The following is a 21,940-nucleotide window of genomic DNA, read 5'->3' as shown; positions in this document are numbered from 1 at the left end:
CACAGCTCAGACAAGACTCCAGAAACCTCCTGTTAATGTAGGAAGCAGCAAGCCTACACAACTTCTGCTTCAGTAGCACCAGACTAACAAGGTACCCTGTCCCAGTCATCATGCAGGCCTGCTTTACACCAAATACACCATAGGGACTAACAAGTAGCCGGTGCAAGGCGTTTTAGCTTCCAAAATGTGTAAAATATTTAGCATACTAACTGCATGTAAGTGCCACACATTTCCTTCACATCTTAAGCTCTGTCTACACTATCAAAATAATTTGACAAAAAATGCGTGATGTGCTCAAATATGGTAGTGATATGCCCAAATATGGTAGCAATATGACATCATGTCCATATATGGGCACATCACATTTTTTGTTACATAAAGTTTGATAGTGTATACAGAGCTTTACTATGCTGAAAAGGCATGTTAAACTATTCAGTAAAAGAAACCTACCTATTGTTTTAAAGGTAGCAAACACAAGAGATTTCTCTAGCGTGTTAGCCCCGATTAATGACTCATCCACTTTCACAAAAGTCCTATCGCCGCTTGCTTGCACCCAATTACCCTTCCTACCAGACTCAGGGCCAAGGCCAGGCACTAACCCTGGTACTAGATGGGACTTGGCATCTGGTTCTTTCTTCTCCTCGTTGACTGGCCTACCAAGCTGGCCTTTCTGGAATTGTCCAAAAGTGTACACACATCCTGAGGTGGCTAGTAGCACAGTGTGGTGGTTGCCTGCTGCTATCTGAGTGATTGGTTCGGTCACAGGTACTCTACATGGACTATACCTAAAGAATTAAAATTAAACAATCACAATCTTTGACATTTTCAAATATCACAGTAGCTTTACAAGGAAGTTAGATATTTTGTCCTTTTTCATTTTGTATTTTCAAAGTAGTGCAGTTAATTCTTTGAAGCTTGCTGGTTTAGGCTAGTGATCTGGGGGTTGTGAATTCGAATCTCAAATTGTTTTGCAATGTACTGAGTATAAAAAGTACAATTTACGTCAGAGTAAGGAAATCATCTCACAATGTATTTGGCAAGTGACTAAAGCCTTGACAAAAAAATGTGATGTGCCCATATATGGACATGATGATGTCATATCACTACCATATATGGGCACATCAAACCTTTTTTTGTCAAACTAGTTTGATAATGTAGACAGAGCTTAAATAATTCTTTTGTTGCATAACAGAAGACTGTACTGTAAGTAAAAGCCTAAACATCAATAAAAAAAACCAATACAAAATTAACTTTTTTTACTCATACCTGTTTTCGGAGTCTCCTTGCCCTAGTTGCCCATGGTTGCCCATACCGAATGTATACACCTCACCATTCCTGAGCAGTACCACAGTATGGTAAGATCCACAAACAACTTGTACTGCAGGGATCTTGTTATCATTGATAACGATTTCTGCTAATGTTAGAATATTTGGTTGGCAGATCTCTTTCTCACCTTCACGATCATCTCCACTTACGCTACCCTCATCTGCTGGTAAAGACAGAATAAATTGAAATAGTGAATTGTAGATAAGTTGTTAAGGTCCTGGATTTGGATTAGAACCCAACAATTTGTTATCTTCCCTGAAGTATTTTTTCCACTAGGCAAATTTATTAGCATAAATCCAACGTCACTCACAAAGAAAAACATTAAAATTTTCCACTGAAAGAGTAAATTGCTACGACTTCATTTGGATCAAGTGTCTTCAACCCAAGCAGTTTGATTCGCATGAGTGCTTCGCAAAAAGTACAAACTATTTGAACTACTAAAGAAAGTTATTTTCTCTCACCAAATGCCTTTGATTCTTGCACTATTTTGTCCAAGCGACTTTTTCCATCTTTCTTAAAAAACACTTGCTGTAGTTGGGCAAGTAGATCTCTGTCAGTGATATTCTTGTGTCGGATCAAGTTCTGGAACATCGCTCCTCCTCCTCCTCTCAATTGACCTTTGCCCTCACCTGCACAATTCCTACAACTGCCACATTTACTGCAACCAGAGTCACCGGAACCGCAGCCACAGACACTGACACAAAAAGCAAGAAATATGAACGACTGAATCAAAACTTGATTTAATATGAAATGAACGAGGGCAAAAATATATCTTTAAAGCTCTGTCTACACTATCAAACTTTTTGTGACAAAAAATATTAGATGTGCCCATATATCAACATGATGATGTCATATCATTACCATATTTGAGCATATCACTACCATATTTGGACACATCACACATCTTTTTGTCAAACTATTTGATAGCATAGACAGAGCTTTACACTATTATCACATTCAAGGATCATCCCTATTAAGGGAACACTTTGTTACGTCCTGAAGGTGTCCCCTTAATATAAGTTAAATTGTATTGGCGAAAATTTGGTTTTAGAAATCACACGCGTTTGGCGCAGTATGTTGGAAGTTGGACTACTGATCGTGTGATCGCGAGTTTGAAACTAACTCTAGTCACATTGTTTGTATCCTTAGGCAAGACACTTTATTTATGTTTGCCTCTCTCCACCAAGGTGTACAAATGTGTACCTGGTAAGGTCAGGACACAGCTTCGAGCTGAATACTCACTGCATTATAGTAGTATCTTTCCATACGTGTTTGATCCAAAAATGACCAATATAATAATATGTACAGAGCTTGGAGGTTTAACAGTATTAGGTGCTTTATAAATCCAGGATAATATCATTATTACATCAGCCAAAGCACGCCACAACACCAAATTAATGGAAAATCCTTAGTGCAATAATGTCATATTGCAATATATTTATTTTGATATAGTATTTATATGCATTTGTAATTTTTATACAAATTTTATTCTAAATGTTTTTTATACAATCAGTAATAGGGGACCTACTAGATAGTGATTAGGTTCGCTTTTTAGGAATCCTGTCTCTGCCTGGTTTTGTGTGTTGTTTTTCTTGTTGTTTGTCCAGATTTTTTTATATTTTATGGAGACAAAACAAATGAAATGAAATAACTTACTTTCCGGGGTTGCGGTCCGCATTGATGGTGTTGATACAGTTAGCACCGTAGCCTGTACATTCATTGCATATTGTACAGATCATACATTGTTCATGTTTCCACTCATGGTCACAAAGTGTCTCTTCTTCCTTATCCACTTCCTCCTCTTCTACTTCCTCTTCCGCAGGTAAAGGTGCCACCCCTGTAAAGGTAAAGGCGAGTCCCGTGTTCATTATGAATGTAGGGGAATGAGCTGTTAGGAGCTCATTGTACTAAAGCTCTGCCTAGACTCAAAATAATTTGAAAAAAAGTGTGATGTGCCCAAATATGGTAGTGCTATAATGTCATATATGGGCACATCACATTTTGTTGTCACATATAATTGGATAGTATAGACAGAGTTTAAGCCTCGGCATTACGTGGTAGGGTGGCCAGTTCCTTTCCACACCACTTTATCCTCCCTAAATATGGTAGTGCTATAATGTCATATATGGGCACATCACATTTTGTTGTCACATATAGTTGGATAGTATAGACAGAGTTTAAGCCTCGGCATTACGTGGTAGGGTGGCCAGTTCCTTTCCACACCACTTTATCCTCCCTAAATATGGTAGTGCTATGATGTCATATATGGGCACATCACATTTTGTTGTCACATAAAGTTGTGTGCCTTATCATCCCTAGTGTTTTTCACCCAGGTAGTCATTTACTGAGTGGATTGGGAGTTGCTTTCTGTATGACATTCACGTGTCATAACCACTCAGCTATCAAACTCCTCACACCTGTATAAATGTTCTCTTGATCACATTAAAAAAAAAGAACTTTCTGGATTGACTGACTACTGTGCATTTAACATTACTATCTGTGTACACTAATGACTTTGGTATAAGAAATACAGTAGAATGTCTGATAGTACTTGCCTTCTTTACTGGCTTGTTGCCCAGGTGGTGGTCCTCGTCCGCACTGGCCTCTCTTATTGATACCAGACGTCCACACCATGCCTGCCTTGGTCAGAACGCATGTGTGTTGTTTACCTAGAGCTACTTGTAATACTGGTATATCTTTTAATTCTGTTACTAGACCTTTAAAAAAATTAAATGATAAAAAAGATATAATCACTGCATTAAACCTTTCCCTATATAAAGCTCTGTCAACACTATCAAACTTTATGTGACAAAAAAATGTGATGTGCCCATATATGGACAAGATGATGTCATATCAATACTATATTTAAGCATATCACTACCATATTTGGGCACATCACACTTTGTTTGATAATGTAGACAGAGCTTTAGTTAATTCAACATCTGTCTACAAAACTACTAAGAGCTAACATTGTACCAAGAACATGGCAATAAAGTTAGTAGGTCCCTATATGTTAAGCTCTGTCTATACTATCGAACTAGTTTGACAAAAAAAGTGGGATGTGTTCAAATATGATAGTAATATACCCAAATATGGTAGTGATATACCCAAATATGGTAGTGATATGACATCATAATGTCCATATATGGGCACATCACATTTTGTTGTCACATAAAGTTTGATAGTGTAGACAGAGCTTTAGAATACACATACCTGTATTAGGATCAACCTCTTGTGTGTCTTTACCAAACATGTACAACTCTCCCTCCTTTGTAACCATTGCACTGCTACCACTGTTGCAAGCTGCGTATATCGTGTGTTTACCATCCATTTTGAGAACCTTCTTGGGCTTGTTGGCTTTAGCATTTCTCTGTCCCTTCACTGATAAAAAAAAAAGTATTATCAATTTTAATCATTAATGAATTTTAATCAAATATCTTTTAAAGTTTTGCAAATGTTCACAAAGTACTGTTTTATTTGTCAATTTCAATCAATCAATCAATCAATCAATTAATCATACAATTTATATAGCGCCATTCCAACAGTCATTGCTCATGGCGCTGCAAAAAAAAAATGTGAAATTTGAAACCAACATGGCAGTCTATTTAAAAATGTTTTATTAATTATAGTAGAATGCTTTTTTTGGGCATTCCTCTAATAAGGGGACAGATTACTGTGAAACAAACGAGGGGAAATATATTTATTTCAACAATATTTAACAAGGGTGGTCCATCTAGCCGAAGCTAGGGACCCTCACTATATATGGAAATAATACGCCCAACTAAGGGGATTCCTCTGTTAAGAGGTCTCCTTAATAGAGGATTCGTCTATACAGGGGTCTCCTTAATAGGGGTTTAAGAATATAGTGAAAACCTACCTTGGTCACCATCTTCCCCTCGTCTAGCTAGCCCGGTAAAATAAACAGCGCCATCATCCGCCACCATAAGGGCGTGGTGACCTTCATGTCCAACTGCACACTGGACAATCTTGGGTGATTTCTGTATGGTAAGCGCTGTCCATTTGCTTGCACCTTGACCTTCCCGCTTCATGCCTAAACTGTGAGCCTTTCCAGCGAACATTACCTAATAACATTAAGAATATAGAATTCATACGGCTCACTACTGCGCCTGGACTATTCCATTTTTCTTTCAAGGGGTGTCCATATTTGGCATATGTAGAGTCTATACAGGTAGGGATCTCACAAAATAAACAAGAATAACTATTATAATATTTAATTGAATACTTTAATTACTGAGCACCTGAGTTGTTCAAATAATTCTCCATTAAAGTTCACTTCCCTTTTTTGCCAACCAAATTTAATAATTTATTTTTAATAGTTTATTTTTTTACAAATTAAATTGCTTTTTATATGCTTCATATAATTTTTGCTTACCTTCCCTGAGTTTGTCCGTGCAAAAGCAAAATCTTTACCAGCTGTGACCTCTAAACAGTCAATATCGGAACCTAAATCTGAATAAAGCAAACGTAGTATTATTCCACATTCATTCTTTATTTTGATCTCTATAACAAAAATAAACAAAGATTCTATGCAGAATCTAAACAATAGATTTATAATAACAATACCACATAATACGATAAGTCAATGTGAAAAAGAAATTTGAACGATAAATCTTGGTTCCTACTAGAAACACGACATAATGACCAATCACACGCGATGCATTATTCAAAGTATCGTGTCATTGGTGAACTCTCTTACATTGCATCTAGTGGGAACCAAGCTTAAAGGCTAACATAATGTAAAATTGCTTTCTTATATCAATTCACAGATAAAAATATCCTTTGAATGTGACTGAACACTCTTTTCTACTACTGTAGAGTATACACTTTTGTATTACCTAGAATATGTTTGGTCTTATCTTTAGCTTGGTCTGTGAGGGAAGGGCCATAAACTTCTGTGCTTTTTCTAGCTAACTTCACATAAAGTTCACTTCCCTTTTGTTGCATTGTTCCTGAAGGATGCCATGTTTGAATCCGGAATGTGTCCTGAAAGAACAAAAAAGTTACTATTGTTGATAGCAGCAACACAAATAATACATGTCTCAATCTCATGCTCAAAAACATAAACATAAAAAGGGTTTCTTTATATTCATTCATTCATTTCCTTTATTTCGGATAGTACATCCATCACACAAAACATACAAAACAAAAAGAGAAAAATTTCACCAGGAAATTAACAATAGCATATGAATTTATCAATAACATTCTTTAAATAACAAAAAACTGCAAAGTCATCCTTCCATTTCAGATAAAGCAAAGTTTTTTTTTCTCTTTTGTGGCTTGAATCATTCAACATGATTAATACAATTATTCAGTAATATTTGTTTTTAGTTGTTATAAATCTACAATCTTCACACTATTGTTATTCAAGCAGAGAAAGTTTAATAAAAAAACAAAAATGAAAAAAAAAACACAAAATAATTGTTCAATATATTGCCTCCAGAGTGGAGTCTTCCGTGACCACAGATCTATCAGTCTATCTTAAATGTTGTAAAGATCCGTCGTGTAGTTTTGTTAAATATCCTGCTAACAGACAAACACACCCACAAATATTTCAGACAAAAATATAACCTCCTAGGCAGGGTTAACTAGGGTCAATCATTCAGAAGACTAAAGGAACACTTTGAGAAACTAACCTGATCTGTAGCAGTTACTGTACCAATCAGCTCTCCATCGCTAAACAAAACAGCAGGTACCGAGTTACCTGCAAACAAAGACAAACAAATACCTCATTATAGTACAATGAATAACAAAGAAATTACTGTTATGTTTATTTTAGAATAAAGCAATGCTTCTAATGAAGAAATGCAGATAATTGAAAACTAATTTAACTCAATTTGCATAATGTTGCAGTCAAGTTTGACCCTACAAGGTTCCCACTTGTACACCTGGGTGGATATGCAAATACAGATACAAATAAAAACGTACCTGGGAGAGGGATGGGCAATAACTGTTCCTCTTCTAATTTTTCTAAATTAATTTTTCTAAGTTTTGCAGGTTTATCTCGGGAGCAGAATAACAATTGGTTGTTAACCACTCCAATCCATCCTTGGTCTTTGCAAAATTCTGGATTCAGATGATATAAATGACCCTAAAAAAAAAAACGAAAAAGGGGAAATAATAAATAAATCTATTAAAATAATACACATCGAATAATGCCTGTATGAGCTTGTCCGTAACTGTGTGCAGTAAAGCCCATTTTCCACAAGGAAAATTTGTTCACGCTAATCCAATGTTTTGCAGAGAAAGAAGTTGCTACCCTTTCTACTACAAGAGCGAATAGCTGCGATTTATATTTCCATCGCATGTCTGCTGAGCTTTTTTGATTCGCACGACGAGTATCCATAAATGTATTAAAACTCATTTTCTGAGCTGTGATTGGTTGCGCAATTTTTCGCTTTCTAAAAAGTAGAAACCAATCGAACTACTAATTCGCTGAAGTGAAAACCCAATGAACTAGAATTCTTTGCCGAATGGAATTTGGAAGATGGAAACACCACTCCAGTGGCGTAATGCAAAGGCCCTGGTTAAGGATTCCTAAGTGGCCCTTCAACGCTGAAGATTGGCCGTTTTCGCCCTTTTCCACATATTTAAATGCCGGCTTTTTACTCCAGGCACCGCTCAGTGAGTGCTCATAGCCGTTACGCTAACTCTTTTGATTTGCGAAAACAAATCGTCTAGTGGAAAACAGGTAATGATATGCTCCCTGCAGGATAGAATTATATGTTGTAATGAATATATATTTTTTATAATTTAGTTGAATGATTGTTAAACGAGCAGGTACACTGTGATTTTGCTTTTAGATAAATGTTTATTACCTTAATTGTGCCGGCATAACCGGTACCAACTTTGTATAATCCAGTATTGTTATGAAGATACATATAAGCACCGTCAGTAGCGATTGTGGCTGGCTCGCTACTGCTTTTAATACCTACAAAAACATGAAATAAAACTGATGTTATATCAACTTGTGGTAAGAGAGGATTGAATTGGTACTAGCCTAGTGTACAATGGCTAGTAAAAATTGCTCATTTAAGCCTGGACGGCTTGTAGGTTGTGGAAAAATGAAATTAGAACGAAGTGAACTCTTAATACCATGTTTCTTAACCTGCAAGTATGTATGTCATAGAACATTATAATTTCGCGGAGTATTGCCAAGAAGATGCACCTAGATGATAATGTTAATATACCTTATATTTGTTTGTTTTATTGTAGAAAGTATTAAAATCATATATTGTGGTGGCGCCCTCTGTTTTTAACAACTTGTTCTGGCATAAGTGGCAGAACCTTAAAAAGGGTGTAGCAGAACCTTAAAAAGGGTGTGGCAGAACCTTTAAAAGGGGTGTGGCAGAACCTTAAAAAAGGGTGTGGCAGAACCTTAAAACGGGTCTGGCAGTCAATGTGTTGATTAGCTTATTACATTTATGTCATAATTCAAGATTTAATGTAATATAAAATGTATACCATGTATTTTCCATGTTTCTACTCGAGATTGTTCTGTTACTCCAGCAGTCTCCCAATCAGGTTGGCATATACTACCTATCAACACTGACTGTAAGCTACGTTGAAGACTGGATACTATAGCTGGAATCTAAATGCAAACAAAAAGAAAACAATGTTTATTAATAAAATGTTTTTTTCAGTTTTTTCTTTACATCAAACAGCGAGAAACTCGCTAACTACAGGATGGATAAACTATCGCGCTTATAAACCAAGTCTCATTTGAGGCTTAGGGAGTGAAGTAGAAAGAGTTGTGAGTTACAACCGTGATACTAGGCCAAGATTGAACCCCGGAACTTGAGATTGGAAGGCAAGCATGTCAACCACCAAGCTGCAGCTACACTACAGATATTTCAGCACACAATGCACTTGCACAATAACATTTCTAAAAATGAATACCCAAAAAGTATCCAGAAAGTAAACATAATATTTTTTTAAGGTCTAAATTTTCTAGATTCTTTAAAAAAGGCATTTTGAAAATTCAAAATTTGTGGGCCAGAGAGTTGGCTGTATTCTCCTTTGTTTTCCAGTTTTTCATTTGTTTTCTCTTACCTTCATTTGATTACCAGCCATGTGATGAGAACTCATTAAAATCGACGATACGGCAGATAGCAACTTGCCCGTGTCTCCTCGGGCTATCACCATACTCAGTAGACATGAGGTGCTAAGAGATAATAGGTCTTTGGCTAGTCGGGCAGGTGTGTCAGGACTACAGGGGCTAGTGGACAACTGAAGAAGCAGCTGGAATAAAGAATCTGTTCGAAAAAAGATTTTGAAAATTTAACTATAAATTACACACAATTTTCAATGTACTGTATGTATTATTTATATTATGAGGCTAGATTAGGGTACAATATTGGTGGTAAAAAAAATCTGGATTTGGATACTTACCCATTACTTCTGGTGGTTCTTTGGACAAGCCTTCAGGGGTTTGGCCTTGTAACATGTCCAGAAGAGCTTCCATCGCCCTGAAGCAAAGCTCTGGGTGGGTGCTGTAAGTCCCTCGTATAAGCTCAAACATACTCCGCAGACCTATTCCAACAATCTGAACATTTGAAAACGCAATGGACATAATTAAGTCGTGTTGATGATAAGTATCTTATATATTTGTTTTTGCTAGTAAAGGAAGTTAAACAAAAGAAATCGTTTTCTTGAACGCTCCTATTGGAATTTTATAAGTTAATAATATTATTGTATGCTGGTTTTACCAATAAAGGTGAATTAATATATTGTATATATTGTACTCAATTATCATTAATACAACTTCTCAAATACTAAAAGCAAGAAGGTATAGGAAACATAAACTCTAGTCGATTCTCTCTGTACTGTACAGTATGTTTAATTTTGCCTGTATCATAAGAAAATTCTGTAATACAGTGACACATATGTATCACATGTGATACCTGTATCATATGCCATGAGCTTAACCTTGACCTTAACATAGTACAAGTGCCTCATTAGGCCATAAGCCTTATCATAGTACATGTGTGTGATAAGCCTTAACATACAGTAGTACAGGTGTGTGATAAGCCTTAACATAGTTCAGGTGTGTGATAAACATGTGATGCTGTATCATAGAATTGACCTGTGATACTGGACAAATTATGCCATATGTGGAGATACAATACAGAAAATAGGTGGTAAACTCTAATCTAAAGCTGTCAATACTATCAAACTTTATGTTACAAAAAATGTGATGTGCCCATATATGGACATGATGATGTCATATCACTACCATGTTTAAGCATATCACTACTAGTTTGATAGTGTAGACAGAGCTTAAGCTTAAGACTAATGTCGACAGGAAAACAGGCTTTAAGCTACCTTTGGAAGTTTTAAAGTTTCATCTATTTTTTCAGCGTCCTCTTCCTCATCCAACTGTTTCTCATTCATACTGCTGAGGGCGATAGCCCTCTCCTGAACCTCGCGCTTCAGGAGGCATTGACGAACCGTAGCGTATACGTTAAAAGCTGATGGATTGCTTTGTAACTCTACGATGGGTGTTTGTAAGATGTTATCCAATGAAACTTCCGGCTTAAAAAAAACAAACAAAATAAATAACTGTTAACAAAAGTTTTTTAAAATTGAGATATATTTGTGACGTATTCCTGATAAGAATTAAAAAATACTTTTATGAGGCAGTGATGTAATGGCTTTTAAAAAATTATGAACTTTAAATGTGCACGTTCGTGTAGAGGATCTATCATTCGAACGGATGAGGCTATCAGCATGGTCAATCATGCATGTAAATTTAATTTTTCTATCGGTACAGTGCATGAAATTTGCAAAGTCAATCGTGCATCTGATACCTTGTTTTTTCAGATCATGGTAGACAGACTTTTTGTTAAATTCAAACAACCCCAACTTTGCGCTGATTACTAGCTACATTGTGGGAGTATGTTTCCATACGCGTTTGATCCAAAAAATGACTGGGGTTCAGCGCTTAGAGGTTTCACAACATTAGGCGCTATATAAATCCAGGGCAGGATATTATTAAATATTATTATTATTTAAAATCTTCAAACATGTTTACCTTGTCTTTAGAGCCTTTTTTACTTTTCTTCTTAGGCTTCTTCTTAGAGGAGTTTTTTTTCCTGAAAACATAAAATTACTGTATTGAGAATATTGTTATGGTGTGTATATTCATTCAATATATGATGCGGTATGATTTACTGGGATTATCCATGCTCATACACCGTTGCGTTAATCATATTCATTATTGAACCATATATGTCAGTTTTCTGGTTGTTTGCTCCAAGCAGGCCTAGAATTTCACGATTCTTATTTTAGTGCATTAGATTTTTAGTGCTAGGCCTATATGGTGTCAAAATGGTAGTACTCGCAGGGTGATTTCAAGAGCCGCCAGGTATGTTATGATTCATAATGATAGGGTGTACTTGGGATATTATTTATAGAAGCCTAGCTCCAGTACGTCTCTTATAACTAAATGTATCATACAAAACTGAATGCATTTTATACATAGGCCTACTACTGCCTCCTCAACAATAAAAACAATACAATTATCAATGAATGAATGCAATTCATCATAAAATTAATAAAATGAAGCCGAAACAAATGTTCCATGGTCAAATCAATAACATAGCATGTACTTTGCATAGATCAGGTCTAATATTATGCAATTAAACTTACTTATCTGCATCTTCTTTGTCTTTCACTGAAAACAAATTATAGAATTTTAGGCCCATCCGTTCCCCAACCAGGAAGTCACTTTCCCGATGGTCTACGGTCGACGATTCCAGAGACATGCCTAATTTGTCGTTAGGCCGTCGGCCTAGCTCCCAAACATCAAGTCATTAACACGCATACAACGTGTACTAAATGGTGTAGTTTTCAATAGATTTCAATCCAATTACCACCCTTTATATATCTACCATCAGCAATCGTAAAATAAGTAATCATAAGTCTGTGCAAATTGATATTTCTTCGAATTTGTCTTGCAAAATGCTAGGCAGGTGTAATAGCGCGCAAGATGGCTTCTGTATCGGGGAGGCTACATGCAATTGCTTGTGAGAGGGCGCCAAACAATAATTAGTTTTTTAAAAAAGTTTCCGATTGAAAATCTATCGCGGGTACGTATATATAGAAATTGAAAATGTGGCTGCTGTTAGTAGACATAACGTAAAACCTTGAAAAGAAGCTTATCTCGAAAAGGAGCTCATCTCGAAAAGAAGCCGAAGCCCTCTCTTTGGTTGGAAAAAGTAATCTCGAAAAGAAACACATTCTTTCGAGATAGACTGTAAACTGTAATATTTGAAAGTCAATATTGAAATGTATATGATCCTTTTATGATATTATATAACATTCAATCAAGCCTCTATATTATTTATTTCACAGTTTATTGTTTTCCAAGGTATTTTTTGCTTGGATTTGTTAAGCCTGCTTTGTTTGCAAATATGTAAATAAAATCATATTCATTACAGCATTCATTTTGCAAAAGTATTTCTATCTCATCTCGAAAAGAAGCCCATTTAAAGCCTTGTCTACACTATCAAACTTTATGTGACAAAAATGTGATGTGCCCATATATGGACATGATGATGTATATCACTACCATATTTTAGCATATCACTACCATATTCTTTTCAAAGTTTTACGGTATATGATTGGTAGTGAAAATTTCTCAGAAATGTCAGTCAAAGGTCGTATATCAATTATGATCAATTTATTTAGAATTACACCTTTTTTAGATCGGTGGCACACACAAACGTGGTGCATATGATCCATACTGATAATACAGTGCATACAAATATGAATAATAATTATTATAATGATACCAACAATGATATAGCGCTATTACAATCTTTGATGATACGATCTTATTTTATAGAAAGCAAACTTTCCACGCGTAGCGCGCCGTCGCTTTGGTTACTCTACGCAAGCATTCACCTTGACCACCACATCATGCGTATCACAGTGTATCGTAGCAACTCGATGCGCTGCCTAGCAGGTTGCCAACGCACCGTTTGTTTATTACGCACGCATTTTATTCGATGCATCGAAACAAGAAGCATTTTCTAAACAACCGGTCCAGCATCATCCGTCTTTTATGCCCATGCCCACAACCCGCCCAACTGTCAATTTAAAATGGGGAGTTTAGGTAAATCAGTTAATTCCATGATGCCAACAAACCTGTCAGCAAAGACAATATTTATGGGAGGAACGGCGGCGGTTTCGGGGTACTACGCTGCAAGATGGGCGTATGGTCGCTACTGTTCTGGATCCACCAGCGGATCGTGCTCAGCGGCCGACAACTTTCCTGATTTAAGTGAGCATAATAATGTAATGGCAAGATATTTAACACGTGATATGTACAATCGTCTTTGTAACCGTGCCACTTCAACGGGGTACACTCTTGATGAATGTATCCAGACTGGAGTGGATAATCCGGGTCATCCGTTTATAGAAACCGTTGGAATTGTTGCCGGAGATGAAGAATCGTATGAGGTAAACTAAATTAGGGTATGGGGATTGGAGTTATAGGCCTAGTGATAGGAACATTAGGCTAGTGATCTCAATCAGGTGTAACTCATTCTCCTGCTGAACTCTCTAAACTGTACAGTCCGAGTCGATGGCGATCGCCGAAAACTTAACACAGAATTTGACGAAACTAACGTGCCATTCCTTATTTTTAACTTTTAAAAGAAGCACATGTCTAGGGGCCTAGGTCTATGACTTAAAACGGACCATTCACCTTTATGTATCAATAGATCGGCTCCAAAACTGTTTCAAATAAGAGTAGGCCGTAGGCCTAATAGTGGGGTGCCTTAGGGTCAAAAACGTTACACGGAAAAGTTTTCAAATTTTGCACATAATGTTCGCTTGGACATACGTATATTTTTGTATTAATTAAGGTAATGACTGAATTTGTCAATTGACCAGAAGTAATGATATTAACTTAAATTTTGTTTTATATCACTACAACATTGGCAGTCAATCGTCAAACACTTATTTTTCACGCAATACATTGTTTTCTCAACAAATTTAAACAATTACTTTTTCATATGATAAATGTTTGTTTAGAGTGATTCAGATTGTTGTATCTAGAGATATGGCCTACCTCGTTATGTGTAGAGGAATGTTACATTTTACTATGCGTGATTACATTTCCAGATTATTTTCTGCAAGTTGTAAGCTTCAATAAATTAATATAACTGTTTTGCAGTGTATTATATTTACAGTTTACACTTCTTCATTTTATATTTCAAACCTCAGTTATTAAAAAATAAAATAAATAATAATAATAATAAGTATTAACTATGTCTTAGAAATAATAAATTCTGACACGGATCGTCTGTATTCAATTACGAGTAATATTATCTGGGACATTTGCAGCTGCACAGTTCTGTACAAGGGAGGTTGGATTTGGCACATTTGCAAGTCACACAACCACGGTCAGATTTGCAGCCACATTTGATAAGTTCATTGCAGGCCTTGGCTGCTTCTGGTTTAGTCATCCAAACTGGCTTCCAATGTGTGTCTTCTAATGTCCAACCCCAATCTTTTGGAGTAGGAATAGTTGGTTAAGCATTCTGACAAGTGGTCCATATACCTCCTTGATATATGGCTCTTTTCACATGTTGAAGTAATGCATCCTACAATATAAATGTAATATAATGTACAAACAATGTAGTGATAAAAAAAAAAGTGATGTTACCAAATATGGTAGTGATATATCCAAGTATGGTAGTGATATAACATTATCATGTCCATATATGGGCGCATCAAATTCCTGTACCTATGGGTCCTAAACCTATAGCCTACATCAATTATTTAAAATTATTTAAAACAATTGTAATTATTAAAATTATTTAAAGTTAAATTTAATAATGATGTGTAATTGCAATATAATTTTTCACAAAACTACACTTGGGACTCCCTGTAACTAAGCATTTGCTAGGCCTATGAGAGGCATCCGCTTTGCATTGCCACAGTCGTTTTCGCCGTGGAGGTATGCCTAGCAACGAGCCTATGTTAGCCTAATTGATAATCAATTTAAATGCTTAAAAGAAACAAGAAAGTAAATTAATGGTAACCTAAGTGCTTTAAAGTGGTAAATCAATATATATATATTTAATAAAAACACTCGTTTGAAATCAACAACTGCTTTATAAGCATAAAAATACTTACCACTTAGCAATTATCCACCTCTGTCAACAATCAGAATGCCGGATTTTATGAATACTCATTTTGGAGGGAAATCTTTGTCTAGGTAATACTATAGTAATTGATTGTATATAAAAGGGGTTCTATGGACCTTAAATAATGAAATCGATTGTTATTATTAGTATTTATTATTCTCAAATAGAAACTATTATAACAAATATTGTGATTTCTTTTAACTGGTCTTTGGAATGTTAAAAAATAGATTATGTCGAAAAGGCATGCTTCTCTATAACACTGAAGTTAGTTGTAGTGATATAAAACAAAATTTAAGTCAAAAGTTAATATCATTACTTCTGGTCAATTGATCAATTTAAGCCCAATATTTTGATGTTATGCGCATTCGGTAACGAAATTTGAGGTTATCGGGTCAAAGGTCAATATTATGATTTCCAGTCACTTTTGGGAAAAATAGTTCGTTAGACCAAATACTAACATGTATATTGTGAATATTTTAAGACCAACCTCATGTTTCTACTGTCAGTAGTTTTCGAGATATGACCATACTAGGGTCAAAGGTCACAATTCCGGAAATGATGATTCCGGCCATTTTCTAATAAAATGTTGTATTAGAGTGAATAGAAACATATGTGTTCTAAGCAATTTAACACTAAAATGAACTTTGTACCCCTACCGGTTACTAAGATATGGACCATCATTTTGTTTTGGCGGCCATTTTGAAAATACTCCAAATATGGTCATAAAATACATTTTTTTCTTGGCTACAGTGATTTTTTTAATCTGTATGTCCAAGTGAACATATGTGCAAAGAATGAAAACTTTGTCATCCGTGTAACGTTTTTGATCATTTTTTCCCTTAAGGCACCCCACTATAAGCGTATGCAATGATACTCAATTTTTAGGTTTTCACAGATTGATCTTAAAAAAGAGAAGATACTCATGTCTCGTAAGTGGTAATTTGGAAAAAATGTTGTTTTCATTTTTAAACTACCTCATTCACTTTAACCAGGTTTTCGCAGAATTATTCGACCCTATTATAAAAGACAGGCACAATGGCTATGACGTGGACGACATCCACAGCACAGACTTGGATTACCGAAAGATCCGTGGCGGAATATTCGATCCAAAGTACGTGCTGTCGTCCCGTGTGCGCACTGGACGCAGTATCCGTGGATATCAGTTGCCAACCAAATGCAACAGAGCGGAGAGACGTGCAGTAGAAAAGGTAATTACAGGTTTGAAGGAAATTGGATATTTTTATTGACAAAAACACTTTCAATTGATTTCTTGGTTCCCAATAGGACGCAACCCACGTAAGCGCAACGTAAAGCTTGGTTCCCACTAGGAAGGCAATGGCGTAAGCGCAACGCAAATTGACCAATCACACGTGATTGATTATTCGAACTGTCGCTTGTCATTGGTCAACTCGCTTGCTTTGTGTTTTTCTTCTTTTCTTTGCGTCAATGGGAACCAAGTAAGTAGCCTAAGTGGAGAGAGGGAGTGGATCGAAAGTACAGGTGATGTTACCCAACTGGTTACGCGTTTTACAAATTAGTTTATCGTCCTTTTTCTAGATTGTCATCAATGCTCTTGGAAGCCTGCAAGGTGATCTAAAGGGCAAATATTACCCTCTGAAAGGCATGACGGAGAGCGAACAGCAGCAGCTTATTGACGATCATTTCCTGTTCGATAAACCCGTGTCGCCGTTACTGACGTCTGCTGGAATGGCGCGAGATTGGCCAGACGCGCGTGGAATATGGTAATACGGTTTTTCTTTTTTGACAAAATGTATAGTTACTGCATCAACTGCAGTAATAAATTTGACATCACTACTGTTGTTCTTTCAGGCATAACTACAATAAAAACTTCCTCGTCTGGGTCAACGAAGAGGACCACACTCGTGTTATCTCTATGGAGAAAGGTGGAAATATTCGATCAGTTTTCGAACGATTCTGTCGAGGATTGCAATTGGTATTTATTTTCACTAGTTATTTCAGAAAACATACGTATAGAGTTAGAGAAGAAAACATAATTTGGCAGATACTTACATCGGGTAACGGCTGAACAAATCGTCCATGTCAGTGACACCATGACTACTCGTCAAAAGGGCGTGACGCCATCAGAGTTTAGACGCGTCTGCGACACTTTTTGAAGAAACTACTGTAGGACTACTTCTCTAATTGTAACTGAACAAAAACTTGACTTTGTGTGCTATCATTTCTATTTCTTTCAGGTTGAGAAGAAAGTGAAAGAGCAAGGAAGCGAGTTTATGTGGAACCAGCATTTAGGATACGTTCTGACGTGCCCTTCCAATCTTGGTACAGGACTACGTGCGGGTGTCCACATTAAACTGCCTCATGTCTGTCAGGTAAAGCAATTCTGGACTCTCGCATGAAATCCCGTTCCCATTAAACATACTTGGTTCACACTCGGATGAAATGAAACGAAATGACGTAAGCGCGCACAAGCGAAGACAAACGACAGTTCAGAGGATCTATCGCTTGTGATTGGTCAAATTACTTGCGTTGCGCTTACGTTGCGTCCAAGTGGGAAACGAGCTTAAGTTCTGAACTACACAGGGTGTCTACACGTACAAATAGTGAACAAAATACAACAAATTAATAATCGCTTCACATATTTACAGAAAACTTGCATATAAGCTTGGACGAAGGGCGTAAGCGCAACGCAAGTGATTTGACCAATGACAAACGACAGTTCGGACACAATTCAACGCTTGTGATTGGTCAATTTACTTGCGTTGCTATTATTTTATTTTAGGATAAACGATTTAATTCGATCCTGAAGAAACTGCGTCTTCAAAAGCGTGGAACAGGTGGCGTTGATACCGCTTCTACTGACGGAACGTTCGACATTTCCAATCTTGATCGTCTTGGAAAATCTGAGGTATGGTGCATCAGTATTATTTATTTTGTGTGATCGTTATCATTTATCATCATTATCACAATCATCATCTTCAATACCCACCACCACCACCATCATTATCGTCATCCTCGTCGCATCATCATAAAACTTGGTTCCCACTCAACGCAAGGACGTATAGGTCTTTCATACCTGCCGGCACGGTTCCGGTCAATGTTTCGTTTTCACGACGAGTCAATCGATATGCACGTAGCCGCGTAAAAACGAAACATTGACGTTCGATTGGATTTGCCGTCGCCGGACCGAAAGGCCATTTAAGCCGCAACGCAAGCAAATTGACCAACAATCCAAGCGATGGATCATTCGAACCGTTCCTTGTGATTGGTCAATTCGCTTGCGTTGTAGCTTACGTCCTTGCGTTGCATTCTAGTGGTGTGTTAAGCGTGGTTCCCACTAGCGACGCAACGCAAGGACGTAACGCAACGCAAGTGAATTGACCAATCACAAGCGATGACTTATTCGCTTGTGATAGCTAACTGTCTATAACTTCGCTTGTCATTGGTCAACACGCTTGCGTTGCGTTTACGTCCTTGCGTTACGTTCTAGTGGGAACCAAGCTTTAGACATTGGACTACTCGCCGTATTAAGCTTGGTTCCCACTAGAACGTAACGCAAGGACGTAAACGCAACGTAAGCGTGTTAGCCAATGACAAGCGAAGTTATAGACAGTTAGCAATCACAAGCGAATAAGCCATCGCTTGTGATTGGTCAATTCACTTGCGTTGCGTTACGTCCTTGCGTTGCGTCGCTAGTGGGAACCACGCTTTAGGCAAGATACTTTACTTACGTTTGCCTTTCTCCACCCAGGTGTATAAATGTAAACCGGTTAGATCAAGACAAAACTTTGCGCTGATTACTAGCTGCATTATGGGAGTATGTTTCCATACGTGTTTGATCCAAAATAAAAATGACTGGGGTAATAATGTTCAGCGCTTAGAGGTTTCACAACATTAGGGGCTTATAAATCCAGGATATTATTATTATTACGAGTCATTATCGTCATCATCATTATCAATGTTGTCTTTTTAGGTTAGTCTTGTACAAACGGTAATCGATGGAGTGGACTGCCTTATTAAGATGGAGAAACAATTAGAACAGAACAAGTCAATTCACCACTTGATTCCATCATAGAAAAGACGATAGTATTTCAAATCAATGAGTTAATATGAATGAATTGATAATTATTCTATAATTTGCCTTAATATTTATATCAAAAATTATTGGAAGTCACTTCTAAATTGTGTTAAACATTTTCGATAAAATTACCAAGAAGAAACTTTATTATACGTACGTAAATAAAGAATACAAAACTGTACCATCTTTATTATATCGTTTGATTAATATAGCCACGAAAAAGCAATTATAAAGCTTGGTTCCCACTAGGACGCAACGCAAGAACGTAGACGCAATGCAAACGAGTTGTCCATTGACAAGCGACAACAACAGTCGAATAAATCCATCGCTTGTGATTAGTCAAATTTCTTGCGTTACGTCGTCGTGTTGCGTCTCTAGTGGGAACCAAGCATAAGCAATAAACATACACGCGGAACGCTATTAGAAAATAAAATATATTTATTATTATTTATTATATTATTTATAACACAGCAACCGAGACAAAACGAACAAAACCTCTTTGAATACAAATTACTAATTGTTTGTTTAAATTTTTGTTTGTTTTAAATAAAAAACAAATGGCAAAATTTGTTTTAATCTATTGAATATTATAAATATAAGTATATAATTTAAAGATTGTAAGTTAGAAATGTATGGGCGGTAAATCTCAGTGTATAGTCTTTATACATGCATTATTGTTTTATTTATTTATTTTTTTAAATTTTGATTATTATTTTAAACAACTTATTTAATTAATCGCCGAGTATAGTAGTAATACAGGATGTCGTATCAATAGTTTGCTAAAACAGACTTGCTCCCTCTATAAAAGATGAAATGGTTTGATAATATGGAAGATTTCATTATCTATAAAGAACTAAAAACCTAAAATCGAACTTATTACATACACTTTACTTCAGTAATTACACTGTTTAAATGTATTTATATATTTATAATAATGATAATGATTATTTATAATGAATTATAATGTCGGATGAGCTTAATTTGGGATATATAGTTTGTCATACGCCTCCTTAAAACATATGGTACATGCCCAGAACGTTCTAGATGGCGCGAAGAATGACGTCGGCGATCATAATAAACATTTCGTCATTCACGATCTGAAAATTGAACCATCAACAACTTACGGTAGGTTTACTATAATTTCTGAAACTTTAGGCTTAAGGGCTTAAATAAAACTTAAGTAAATGATATTGTAGCATGGTGGCAGTAATGAATATTGGCGAGTGTAGTGCATGAAGTAAATAAATATCCATGGTTAAGTAACGTTACATGCTATTGCTACTTCATGTCGAGCTCCATGCCATGGTGAATATAGGCCTTTTTAAAGTTTAAAAGGCAAAGTGACAAGTCAGAACTTGTCCGAAGGCATGGATTGGTTAATTTGGTTGTTTTTTTTGTGAGAGTTGTGTTGGGTTGCGAATGGGTTACATGCCTACAAATACTAAACTAGGCCTATCATCAATAAATGGTGCAAAACCCTCGTCACATTTTAACATTTTTAAGGTTTTCAAAAAACACTTAAGCCCAGCAGTAGGCCTATAAAAACTACATTTAACTCAATTAATTAAGTGTAAAAACAATATAATAATTCCACCAGCAGATTTTATTATGATATGTTCTTTTGATTTTCAGATATTGGTGTGGCTGTTATATAATAACATAATTATCATATAATGATATTGTTATGATGTTACGTTATATTATACCTATTTCTATATTTTTCATTTGGCCTGGTTTTATTGAGGTATGCATGATCTGTTGTTTAATATCAGTTTGCTAACTACTATTATTATTAACTTTGGTATAATCCAATAAATAGGTTTGTTGTACCCTATACCCTCCATAACTTTGTATTCATGTGATGCCCTACATATTTATCTTCAAAGCATGTTAACAAACCATCCCAAATTATTTTTGTTCTACTACTAAATTAATTTAATGAGTTTTGTGAGGTACTGTTATTGAGCATTTTAGAAAAACGTATGAGTCTTGGCCGATGTTTTAAAGTGTCTACTGTTTATTATGAAATATACTACTATACTAGATGTTTGGTACCGTACTACACCACATTTTGCAAAATGGTGAAGTAAAACAAGCAATTTGAAATAGGGGTAGGGACTTGAAAGATAGCATTGCATATAGAAATTTGGAAACCATAAGAATCTTGAAAGTTGAGACTGCCAGATCCAGGATTTTGAAATAGGGATGGACCCTAAAAATTGTAAATGAAGTGCTGAACTTAACCTAATGTCCCATCTTCATTGAAATGTTCAAAATATAAATCCCCATTGGTTGCTTTACTAACAACTCTTTAATTTTGTTGTCTTTTTCAGTGCCAAGCTGCTAACTCAGGGTGTACAGGAAAAGATGTATATTTTGA

The 21,940-nt window shown here is 36.1% G+C and overlaps 2 protein-coding genes across 3 annotated transcripts in view; one reads left to right on the top strand and one right to left on the bottom strand.

The window, feature by feature from the left end:
* LOC144843092 (E3 ubiquitin-protein ligase MYCBP2-like) overlaps window positions 1–12,342 on the bottom strand; it is a 43,859-nt gene extending 31,517 nt beyond the window's left edge. Inside the window, exons 1-18 of one of the 2 annotated variants that reach the window (XM_078699781.1) lie at window positions 11,995–12,342; window positions 11,378–11,438; window positions 10,669–10,878; window positions 9,736–9,889; window positions 9,397–9,599; window positions 8,809–8,935; window positions 8,163–8,275; window positions 7,273–7,435; window positions 6,981–7,048; window positions 6,183–6,330; window positions 5,720–5,796; window positions 5,204–5,408; window positions 4,540–4,707; window positions 3,882–4,043; window positions 2,983–3,163; window positions 1,788–2,020; window positions 1,267–1,489; window positions 451–785 (exon numbers count right to left, since the gene is read on the bottom strand). In XM_078699781.1, the coding sequence (XP_078555907.1) occupies window positions 451–785; window positions 1,267–1,489; window positions 1,788–2,020; window positions 2,983–3,163; window positions 3,882–4,043; window positions 4,540–4,707; window positions 5,204–5,408; window positions 5,720–5,796; window positions 6,183–6,330; window positions 6,981–7,048; window positions 7,273–7,435; window positions 8,163–8,275; window positions 8,809–8,935; window positions 9,397–9,599; window positions 9,736–9,889; window positions 10,669–10,878; window positions 11,378–11,438; window positions 11,995–12,110 (2,947 nt within the window). In that variant the 5' untranslated portion in view covers window positions 12,111–12,342. Of the gene's footprint in view, window positions 1–450; window positions 786–1,266; window positions 1,490–1,787; window positions 2,021–2,982; window positions 3,216–3,881; window positions 4,044–4,539; window positions 4,708–5,203; window positions 5,409–5,719; window positions 5,797–6,182; window positions 6,331–6,980; window positions 7,049–7,272; window positions 7,436–8,162; window positions 8,276–8,808; window positions 8,936–9,396; window positions 9,600–9,735; window positions 9,890–10,668; window positions 10,879–11,377; window positions 11,439–11,994 lie in introns of those variants that run through there. The other variant, XM_078699780.1, reaches the window with a different exon arrangement.
* A 1,025-nt stretch (window positions 12,343–13,367) lies between these two features.
* Window positions 13,368–19,665, top strand: LOC144843112 (creatine kinase B-type-like). Its single transcript, XM_078699826.1, has 7 exons — window positions 13,368–13,809; window positions 16,496–16,711; window positions 17,061–17,245; window positions 17,334–17,457; window positions 17,720–17,854; window positions 18,265–18,390; window positions 19,456–19,665. The coding sequence occupies exons 1-7, from the start codon at window positions 13,450–13,452 to the stop codon at window positions 19,555–19,557; spliced, it is 1,248 nt and encodes a 415-aa protein (XP_078555952.1). The 5' UTR covers window positions 13,368–13,449; the 3' UTR covers window positions 19,558–19,665.
* The last annotated feature ends 2,275 nt before the right edge of the window (window positions 19,666–21,940 follow it).

Source organism: Antedon bifida, chromosome 5, assembly GCF_963402885.1.
Source record: "Antedon bifida chromosome 5, ecAntBifi1.1, whole genome shotgun sequence".
Taxonomy (NCBI): Eukaryota; Metazoa; Echinodermata; class Crinoidea; order Comatulida; family Antedonidae; genus Antedon; species Antedon bifida.
Note: the sequence above shows the minus strand (reverse complement) of the source record. Positions and strands in the feature narration are given on the sequence as shown.

What these genes read in the sequence shown, in the direction of transcription:
- LOC144843112 (XM_078699826.1), top strand. Translation starts at nt 13,450, where the DNA reads ATGGGGAGTTTAGGTAAATCAGTTAATTCCATGATGCCAACAAACCTG. An exon ending in GAGATGAAGAATCGTATGAG is followed by an intron (nt 13,810 to 16,495) that starts GTAAACTAAATT and finishes CACTTTAACCAG; the next exon opens with GTTTTCGCAGAATTATTCGA. An exon ending in CCAGACGCGCGTGGAATATG is followed by an intron (nt 17,246 to 17,333) that starts GTAATACGGTTT and finishes TTGTTCTTTCAG; the next exon opens with GCATAACTACAATAAAAACT.